Source organism: Humulus lupulus, chromosome 9 (genome assembly GCF_963169125.1).
Source record: "Humulus lupulus chromosome 9, drHumLupu1.1, whole genome shotgun sequence".
NCBI classification, from domain to species: domain Eukaryota; kingdom Viridiplantae; phylum Streptophyta; class Magnoliopsida; order Rosales; family Cannabaceae; genus Humulus; species Humulus lupulus.
The window spans coordinates 167,416,982-167,427,855 of record NC_084801.1 but is presented as its reverse complement, the minus strand read 5'-3'; the positions used below and the strand labels follow the sequence as shown (position 1 = coordinate 167,427,855).

Sequence of the window (10,874 nt, the reverse complement as noted above, 5' to 3'; positions counted from 1 at the left end):
CTCCCTCTTGAGATTTGCCGCAACTTGTTGTACTTCTCTTCACTAATCTGATCTTGATTGAAACGCTCAACCATTTGAACTCCCTTCAATGGTCAGCGAGTGCTTGCATCCTCTCGACGCAAGGCTTGTAAAAAATCTTCTCTCGAAGACTACAAACGCTGTGTTCAAATTACAATGTGTATTCACTCATGAACATGGTATAAGCTCACCACTAAATACTAAACACACATAATTCTACAAGATCACGTGAATACTCATGATCTTGAATTCAAAGAAGAACTCTCACAAATATTACAATAAAGCTCACGAATAATGCACCAAAGAGTTCACTTTTTTCACTGCCTTTAGAGCCCTATTTATAGAGTCTTTTTTGTGCTCACAAAGGCAGAGAAAGAATTCTTCTAATAAAGGCAAGAATCACAGAAGTTATTATTGATTGTCGAAGAGTTGCCTTTTTTTAGAAGATGATGATCCGACAGATGCGATATCGGTGGGGACAGCTCAGACCTGTGTCGGATCAAAACAAGCTCAAAAAGGAAACAATAATTAATGACATTAAGAACCAGTTTCCTGATTGCAATCCTTGAGCTGTACGAAAATATATCAGCAAATAATCCAAAAATAACTTTGGGTAAGTACCGAATATTTGCAATAAACTTTGTTTCCTTTATAAACAAAATGAGATAATATATGCTAAATAAGGAAGCATATTATTGACCAAAAATCACACAAAAGGAAGGAGGGTTTCCGAAAATTGGAATAAAGGAAACCAAATATTTCCAAACAAATTCGAAAAATATAATAAAAGAAAACAAATATTTCCAAAAATTATAATAAAATGAAACAATTAAATCAACCAATTTATTATATTTCTATAAAAATGCCAATTATAGACTTATTTAGAATATATTATAAATTTTCAAAAAATTTCAAACAATTTACTTACGATTTAAAAAATAAGGTTCAAATATATAACACAAGCATATATTTTTTTTAAATAATTCAGCATTAAAGAGGCTATGTATAACTACAATATTTACCGAGCCAAAAACAACATGTTGCAATGGTGTGCTTTGGGTTTCACCGGAGAATTCCGCTGAATTTTATATTCCCTCAAAAAAAAAAAAAACGTTTGAAACTTGAAAAGCAAATAAGATAAAATCAACCAAAACGCCAAAAGAGACAGTGGAAAAATGGCGCTAGTATCAAGTCCGATGCGGTACACCATAAACTCCCTGTTTCTCTACTTTCTTCGATTTTTTTATCTATTAATTTTTTTTCTTATTTAGCAATGTAAGAGTGGAGACTGGCAGAGTTATCAACTAAGTAAGTTCAAAGCCCAGAACCTCTTCTCTCTCGTTGGGAGAGCTCTACTCGGCTTCAATGGCCTCCGTACTCAACACGGTTCCCTCTCTACGTTTATCAAACATCACCACCCTACGACTTCGGACTCGGCCGATTTCTGTCTCATTCACCAGTGAGTTCACTCACTCAACCTCCATTTGTTTTGCTCGCTATTGTTAAAAGAGAAAGAAATAGTTCGAATTCGTGAGCATTGTAATGGTTATTGGCAAATTCAATTTTGTTTTCAGTAAATATTGTTATCGGCGATGAATTTATGCTTATGAGTTTTTCCTTTTGAGCTTTTGCTTTTAATATGTATTTCAGTGGAACTGAGATTTTGCTAGTTTTCAGGGAGGAATTTCTCGATTAGGGCAGCTGATACTGATGCGGAGAAAGGTATTTTCAGCTGCTAAACTACTTAAAAAAATTAGGATGCAGATTTAGATGAGTGTTGTAATGAAGCGACTAGTTTTTGTTTTTGTTTTTTAATAATGGCTGATTGATGTATGTATGAATTTGTAGGAGTTAAATCTACTGTTCCTGATAAGGCGCCGCTGGCTAGTAATAATGGTTCGAGCATAAACCAGCTTCTTGGCATTAAAGGAGCCTCTCAAGAATCTGTAAGTCATAAATTGTGGAGTGACTTTTAGTGTCTTGACTATTCTGATTACTACTGCAAAATGTTTTTTTTTTAACTTCTATGAATAGGTCTGAAAGGTATTCAATTTCTTAGTAGCCAACAAACAGGTTCTAGTACATAGAAATTAGTTTTTATTTATGTAGTTTCTTTAGCTTGGTGTATTTGGGTATGTAATATGTTGAAGCGTTTTTAATTTTTGAAATTGTTCTGGGTAGAGTATTGTGCTAGATAGTTAACTAGTAAATTTTTCTGATTGGGAAAAATGATTTAAACTTTATGATGTGCAAATGATGAAGACTTGTTGAGTTTAATTGTGTGAATTTGAATGTTCAGAACAAATGGAAAATTCGACTTCAGCTTACAAAGCCTGTAACTTGGCCTCCTTTAATTTGGGGAGTAGTTTGTGGAGCTGCTGCTTCTGGTACTTTGCGTCACTTGATTATTATGACAAGGCTGATTTTCTGATCTTAATTTATCCCATGTCGAATTTGAAAAGTTTGCATACATTTTTCTATCTTACATAAACTACAAACTTCTCAAGTTGCATGTGTGTTAGTTTTGTATTGAAAAGAGCTAAGAATGTTTGCTAGTATGGGATTATCCATTTCCAATTGTTGACTACCGTAAGTCTGATACTGGAACCTATCAATGACTGTTTTAGTCTACTCTGAAGTGAATTAGAAAGTCCCTCTTATAATATTGTTGTGTGGTCGATGGTTCTGATATTCTCCATCATTGATATTCTTTGCAATTTCATATCACAAGTTTTTTATTTTTTCCCTCTTTTAATTAATCATTGATGTTAATAATGCCAATCGTGGATCCCTTGTTAAATAATTTTGTTACTGACTTAAAACTTAAGCTAAATGTTCATGTCATAGAACAATGGACTAATGTTGCATGCCAATTATTTAACAATGTGGGAGCATGTCTGATGTATACCACACTAGTATGGATCAGCACAACACTTTCAATAAGCGGTGAAATTCAATTATCATTGATTTAAAATTTTAAGAACAATACTTATTTACTTAACAAGTCAAACTCCTGTATACTTTCACAAGTTATTTCTGATAAAAAAAATTCACATTGCAGGAAACTTTCACTGGACTTTAGAGGATGTTGCCAAATCAATTGTTTGTATGATGATGTCTGGCCCATTTCTCACAGGATATACACAGGTCCTTTTAATGAATGTACATTTTATTATGTCTTTTACTGATGGACATCAGTTAACTCAAATAACTTTTCTGGAATTTTTTTTTCTATGCTGTAGACAATTAATGACTGGTATGACCGAGATATTGATGCAATTAACGAACCTTATCGTCCAATTCCTTCAGGAGCTATATCTGAGAATGAGGTAGGAATGTGACATGTGCAGATTTTGTTAATTAGTATGAAATTCAACTTCATTTTATTTTTATTACTTTTCTTTAAAAACAATTTAATCAGGTTATTACGCAAATTTGGGTTCTGCTTTTGGGTGGTCTTGGCCTGGCCGGTTTGTTAGATGTTTGGGTGAGTGGATTAAACAATGGCCTTTTTTTTTCTTCCAACAAACTTGTTTAGAAAAATCATTAACCAACGTAATCTTCTGATCTTATTCACATATAGGCTGGGCATAATGTCCCTACAGTTTTTTATCTCGCTGTAGGTGGATCCCTGCTGTCATATATATACTCTGCTCCACCTTTAAAGGTAGTTTGATTTTTCTCATGATTTCAATTCAAAGTTATTTTCCCTGATTTTCTAGGAAAGGATTTACTTAATCCCTGAATATTGACTGTGCTTCATCTTTTAATGCAGCTGAAACAAAATGGATGGATTGGAAATTTTGCCTTGGGAGCTAGTTATATTAGTCTGCCATGGTATGATCTTCTCTCTCACCTCCATTGATAAGATTGAAGCCATTAAACTTGAATAAGACCTTTGAGTTGAAGTCTTGGTTTCTCATGAAAAATACGAGACGCTAAAGAGCCATCTTTTCTTTTTATCACTTTCAGAAGTTTTCTTTATGCGGTTTTCTAGAAAAAAGAATTTACCAGCATCTAGTTTTAGTTATGTGTGATATTAGGGGCGGAAGGAGCCACCATATGTTTTCACCATCGGATGCTTTTATTATATAAATCATGTCTGTGCTATTAGTACTTTAAGAAGCTACCTAAATCTTTCTTGAACGTTGGATTTGGGCTCATCAGATGAAATTTTATTCTCATCAATGAGGTTGGGTAATTCTAAGAAACATGTTGACATGCTCGGCTAAATCGATTCCATGTGTTAAAATGTTATAATAGTATGCTAAGTCACAGATTCAAAGCTTATTAATAACAAAAATGTTTGTCTTTGTCTTATAGTTTACTCCACTACTAGGAGCCATCTAACAAGTAATGTTTTAATATCTTATTGATAGGTGGGCTGGTCAGGCTTTATTTGGAACCCTTACACCTGATATAATAGTTCTCACACTTTTGTACAGTATAGCCGGGGTACGTTTTGCATAGAAGTTTTTGATGCATGTGTTACTGTGTTACATAGTCTGATCAAATTACAATATATGTTTTCAGTTGGGTATTGCCATTGTCAATGACTTCAAAAGTATAGAAGGAGATAGAGCAATGGGACTTCAGGTCTTTTACGTTTCATCCTTTAAATTTTTCTGAAATAACCTTAACGGTGGGACTTTCAACTAATTAAATTAGAACCTGTTTTCAGTCACTCCCTGTTGCTTTTGGTTCCGAAACTGCAAAATGGATTTGTGTTGGTGCTATTGACATAACTCAGTTATCTGTCGCTGGTAAGCTGTTTGAAATTTTCCTTCCAGAGATGCAACCTCTTCCTGTTGAATGTCTATTTACTTCAGCATCAAATTAGAACTTCCCACTATTATCTTTTTATCTATGAACTTGAATGAATTATATTAAGCATGAATGAAGTTTACTTCCTTTGTAGCAAGTTTGGAAATGGTACCAGGTTTGCCAAGAAGTTTTACTTGTAAAATAAAATAAGTGGGTCTGGGATGGAAAAATATTCAGCTCCATCTTTCAAAAGGATTTCCAGCCTACCCACATTTTATTCTCAGTTACAAGGTTACCTTGTTTTATCTTTAGGTCTCCCTTTGAAGTGAATGTGATGATGGTTTGCTTTTGATTAGCACTCTTCCTCCAATTAGTAGTTACCCATTTCTTAAATTAGCTAGATGGAATTTGAACCTGAGACCTCTTACACACAACACAACACAACACACAGCCACTTGGGCTAGAATCAAGTTGATTAGCACTCTTCCCATTGGCTGTGAAACCATAGTGATTGTCTGTAACTTCTTTAAGTTGGAAAGCAATAAACGCACTCAAACCGCACAAGATTGAAAAGTTTTAGAGTTCCTTTCTACACTGGTTTAATTATCAATTCCAAAGATTTGGATTGCAATGTATTTTTGTCCATAATTGCATGCTGAGGGTGTTTTTAGTAGTTTTAGTAAAAGAATCTACCGGGTTGACAATTGTATATGGCTGGTTTGGAGAATATATTTTTGCTCTTACACACTTAATTGCGTTTAATGGTTTTGCAGGTTATCTGCTTGGGGCCGGTAAGCCATACTATGCCTTAGCTCTCCTTGCATTGATACTCCCCCAAGTATTTTTTCAGGTAATACATTTTCTAAAAAAGATCATTTGCACGGCACCTTTTAGAATAAATATGAGTCATCGATCTTCTCATATGCTAAGGCCTTATAAATTGGACGCTTTACTTTCTATGCTAAGGCCTCTAGTTTTAAGAGCTTTCGCTAATGTATACCGTTTGTACCATGCAGTTCAAGTACTTCCTCAAAGACCCTGTTAAGTATGACGTCAAATATCAGGTATTTTTTCTCCTGAATAACAAAGATTTTATTCTTTTTCAGCCATTTTTATCTTATTGTAATCTGCCCTAGTTAGATTTGCTGCTGAAACTGATTTGAAATACTAGAGATATGTCTCAAGTGGGCCAAGGGAAAACCTGCAACAAATTAATAAAACTAGGAGATACACTCCTAAAAATCCTAGGCATCAAAGAGCATCCGGGGCTCAACAAATATGAACTGGTCTTAAATAGCATGGCCAGGTGTTGAGCTTGGGGTGAGCTTGCAACATTGCCTTCCATGGCAGAATCTAAAATTTTCTGTTATGTTTCAGGCCAGTGCTCAACCATTTCTGGTGCTTGGTCTATTGGTGACCGCTTTAGCAACCAGCCATTGATATTTCTAAGATCCTAATTATTTGAATCCTGGAACGTCACAACTCACAAGTGCAAGGAAAGTCGATTAAAAGTTGCAGAGTTCTGACAGGTCAGGTGCAAGCTATAACATATGCTTTTGTTTAGTTCAAAAAATTTTGTTCTCTTCCTTCTTTTGTTGTATTAGAATAATAGAATCCTGATTTTATGTACCTGTTGTAAATTGAATTAAACATCAATATATTTTGTTGTTTCCCACTTTGGCCCACTCAAAAAGCAAATCAAATTACAGGACACGATTTATTAATCAAGTAATCTAGTCTACAAATTAGGAATTTTCATTATGTATTAACCAACTGGTACTAGCGCCTTAGAGCACTCACATCCTCACATCCGTAAGATATATTATTCATCCTTCAACTCAATATATTATTAATTTTTCTCTCAAAATATATTTAAAATATTATATTATATTTAAATATATCTAATGAAAACTTTCAAAATATATTTTAAAAATAATAAAATTTCTTATTTGTAATTTTTTTTAAAAATAATTGATATTTTAATTTATCTTATAAATTTAAATTATAATATAATTATGTGATATTACATATGGTAAATATTGTAAATATTAAAATATATAAAAATATTATTGATAGTTGTAAAAAATATTTTAAATAAATAAAAAATATTTGAAAATATAATATTTAAATAAGATAGAGAAAAAAAATAGAGAATCTGATGGTAAAATGTAAAACTTAGAGCTAAAATAAAAAAAAATGTGTATTTTGATGAAGAGGTAAAATAAAAAAAATATGTATTTTGAGGAAGTATTTTAAAGAATGACTCTTACAGGCTCCCACAACATGATTATAGTAATAAATTTGCTTTAATAATTAAGCTTCTCACTTCTCATACTTTTTGCACGTGTATTACTAGTCATGTGTCATGCATGTATGTATTTATACTCGGTTACAACAAAAAGGACGTTCATTACGATAAATTATACAGACTAAAAAAAGGAACTATATTAGTAGATTCAGACTACCAAGTACAAGAACAACCCAAATATAAACAAAACAAACAAAAGTACATACAAAATAAGTGTAAGACATTATAACTATTACGCGTACGTACGTACGTACGCACTACGCACACCTACACAGACCCATCATTATTACTAATACTAATACTATTACATTATATGTACGTACGTGCTCCATACGCCTACATGCTACCGAGACTCCTAATGTAAAGCTAGGTGCCTAGTTAAACTAGTACACCACAAACATGGAAAAGGCTTCCATTAATCACTGGGGTGATGATTTTTAGTAGACTATAGTCGATGATTATTTGTCACTTTTGGTTCTGAACTTGGACTCGTCGATTTCGATTCCTTCCTCTTCAGCTCTTTCTCCACCAGACTTGTCAGTGGTGCTCAGCCCACCTTTGCGGCCCATCTCCTGGTACCCCTCGTGGCCCAGCTGTTCGCTCCTCGTCTGGCCTCCTCGGCTCCGTCCTTATCATCCAATCAATGCCCAATTAGCCCAACTCAAAACATTCAGTTATCCGAATAAATGTATATGTAGTCATTTCCATACTACAAACGTATAGAAGATAAAAAAAACTACATTTTATAATATATTTTGTATAATTTAATTTTTTTATATATTTATATTATATATGATATATGAGGTATCATGACCGTACAAAAATAATGATGAAAATACTTGGCTCCCCACTAAACTAACGTAGCATAATTTAATTAATTGTTACTCAAATACACGATTTTAATCGTGATCTTAATTACAATTAAGGTTAATAAATCATGCTAACTTCTATGTAGTGTATCCCTATATCCTATACGTAGGCATACAAAACATATATACCTTCAGCAAGGTGCTCCTGAGCCTCAAGGCTCTTGCCACCAGTTCCACCAGGGATGACAGTTTCACCTTGCCTTGCCTTGGCATCGAGTTCTTGCCTAGTCTTCTGTGAGCTCGCCATTATTTATATATATATATATGTATATTCTTACGATTGTATGTGTATGAATCTATATAGAGATAATTTGACAAACAAAGCTTTTACGTAATAGTAGTAGTAGTGATGATATTATTCAGTACACACTCGTCCGTATTTATAAGCAACTGTTTTTGGTACAAACACAATCACTTGCATAAGTTATTCGGTTATATTATTATAATATGAGGTAGCTGAGTTGAGAAGACGGAAGAGACCATAAAACGACACGTCATGTCATGTCATGGGGTCTACGTGGCCAACAACGACCTAAGGAGCTATGCGGCGGTGACACCTAAGATTGATTGATTCTATTGTTTAAAAACAACGAAACTTTCATTAAGACACGTGTTCTTACCGTCTATCTTATCTTATCGCTACAGTAAATTCGTAACTAAACGACATGTCGTTTTCCAATACGACCGACACCGACTGTCTTTGATTCTTTCTTATCTCTTCTCCTTTAACTAACAACCAATATCTACAAATAAACGATATATGATGTGAATTAGTATATGAATATGGGAAAAATCAGCAAGAGAAGTTTGTAAAATTTCGGTAAAATAATTTATGACAGTATGAGAATTTTTTTTTTGTACCATTTCTACTTGGATTGTCGTTTATTGTGTCATTTACTTGTTTTCTATTTTAATTTTTTTGATGAATAAGAATTATTATATTGCTCAAACTTCCAAAGTTTACAACTAACCAATTACAACACCAAACACATATCAACCACTTTTACATCTATTTTTTACAGATCTTAGTGAATCAATCTCTATCTATGGTTTGAGCCTTTTTTGGCATTACAAGAGTAATCCTAATTTGTATTTCCCTTTCCATTTTCTGTACAGTATTAGTAATATGCCATAATTTTTTATTCCAATACACATCATTCCGGACTCTCCAAATGTGGTAGACTAGAGCTGCAAGAGTAGCATACATGATGTTCTTCCGAATAGCACTCATCTTCTTTGCTTTATTGATCCACCGAATTAATTGCAGCAGATCCAATGAAGTCGATTTCCAACCCATCCTCAGCTTAATTTTCTGCAAACAAGCACTACTATAATGACAGTGAAAAAATAGATGGCCTATGCTCTCATTATCAGCTCCACATAACAGACATGTTTGATCCACTAGAGGCTCAAACTTTTGAATCTGATCTCTAGTTTGAAGTCTCTGCAACATTACCAGCCAAAGCACAATTCTATGCTTTGGAATGCTCAGTCTATCCCAAACCACTTTGCTCCAACCTACTGCAAGTGGTTGATCAAATAGTAAATCATGACCAATTTTAATACTATACCTCAATGCTGCAAAATATGACAGATCTGCCTTGGCTTTGAAAGCTTATTTGACAACAACTAATCTCTTCCAATACCAGCTACAATCAGTTGGTGGCTGGTACTCCCACCAATTCCTGTCCATCAAGTAAACACTGTTAATCCATTTCACGAACAAGTTATCTTTTTTGGTGGCAATTGCCCAGACGTATTTCCCCATTGCAGCCATATTCCAATCGAGGACCTTCCTAAAGCCCAAACCCCCTGCTTTCTTTGGCAAACAAACATGTTGCCAAGCCACTAAACCCGGACCATTAATGTCTGCCAAACCCTTCCAAAGAAAAGCGCGGCAAATAGCTTCTACATCCTTTAACAACTTTTTTGGAAGAATCATTATTTGGGCTCAATAAGAGTGAATGGTAATCAAAACAGAATTGATTAATGTAACTCTTCCCATATATGACAAATTCCTCGAGCTCCAAACTTTGATCCGAGCAACCATTTTCTCAAGAATTCCATTACATTCAGTAGCTGATATTTTTTTTGAACAAACTGGGATGCCAAGATACCTGAAAGGAAGATGAGCTCTTGTATATCCTGACATTTCGAGCACTCGGGTAACCTCAGCCTCCTGCATACCACTGCAATAAACAGCCGTTTTTTCTTCATTTGGCAGCAAACCAGAAGTCGAAGAGAAGAGTTTCAGGCCCTTCAACATTAACAAAATTGAAATGAAGTCACCATGACAAAATAATAGTAAGTCATCCGCAAAGCACATGTGATTCAACTTTAATGTAGCACATCTGTCATGGTATTTAAAACCTTGCCGAGAACCCACTTCTCTCATTATTCTAGACATATATTCCATGCCTAGAACAAATAAGAGAGGAGACATCGGATCGCCTTGTCTCAAACCCCTCTTAGACTCAAAGAATCCATGCATTTCACCATTAAGCAATAAAGAAAATCTCGGGGTTTTGATACACACCATAATGAGATCAATGAACTTCCGAGGAAAGTGAAAAGCAACGAGCATTTCTTCAATGAATCCCCATTCGATGGTGTCGTATGCTTTCCTCAAATCAATTTTGATCATGCAACTCGGTTTACAATTCTTCCTTCCGTAATGCCTAACAATGTCTTGACATACCATAATATTATGAGCTATATATCGTCCATGAACGAACCCACCTTGGTTCTCTGCTATTATCTCAGGGAGGATTTGCCTGAATCTCGAGCAAATGACTTTAGTAGCAGCGTTATATATCACATTACAACAAGAAATTGGCCTGAAGTCTTTGACACTATCCAGACACTTGACTTTAGGGATGAGGGTAATGGTTGTTGTATTGATCTCTTTAAGTATC

General features: G+C 34.4%; 2 protein-coding genes across 2 annotated transcripts; one reads left to right on the top strand and one right to left on the bottom strand.

Moving 5' to 3' along the window:
- The first annotated feature begins 1,278 nt into the window (after positions 1 to 1,278).
- On the top strand, positions 1,279 to 6,457 carry LOC133800987 (chlorophyll synthase, chloroplastic). Its single transcript, XM_062239111.1, has 15 exons — positions 1,279 to 1,477; positions 1,696 to 1,740; positions 1,867 to 1,964; positions 2,318 to 2,405; positions 3,080 to 3,165; positions 3,261 to 3,347; positions 3,440 to 3,505; positions 3,602 to 3,685; positions 3,794 to 3,855; positions 4,398 to 4,473; positions 4,552 to 4,614; positions 4,700 to 4,781; positions 5,556 to 5,632; positions 5,799 to 5,846; positions 6,160 to 6,457. The coding sequence occupies exons 1-15, from the start codon at positions 1,384 to 1,386 to the stop codon at positions 6,220 to 6,222; spliced, it is 1,119 nt and encodes a 372-aa protein (XP_062095095.1). The 5' UTR covers positions 1,279 to 1,383; the 3' UTR covers positions 6,223 to 6,457.
- Positions 6,458 to 7,171: 714 nt separating this feature from the next.
- LOC133802397 (em protein H5-like) lies at positions 7,172 to 8,347 on the bottom strand. Its single transcript, XM_062240693.1, has 2 exons — positions 8,089 to 8,347; positions 7,172 to 7,718 (listed from the first exon to the last, which is right to left on the bottom strand). The coding sequence occupies exons 1-2, from the start codon at positions 8,204 to 8,206 to the stop codon at positions 7,549 to 7,551; spliced, it is 288 nt and encodes a 95-aa protein (XP_062096677.1). The 5' UTR covers positions 8,207 to 8,347; the 3' UTR covers positions 7,172 to 7,548.
- Between the last annotated feature and the right edge of the window lie 2,527 nt (positions 8,348 to 10,874).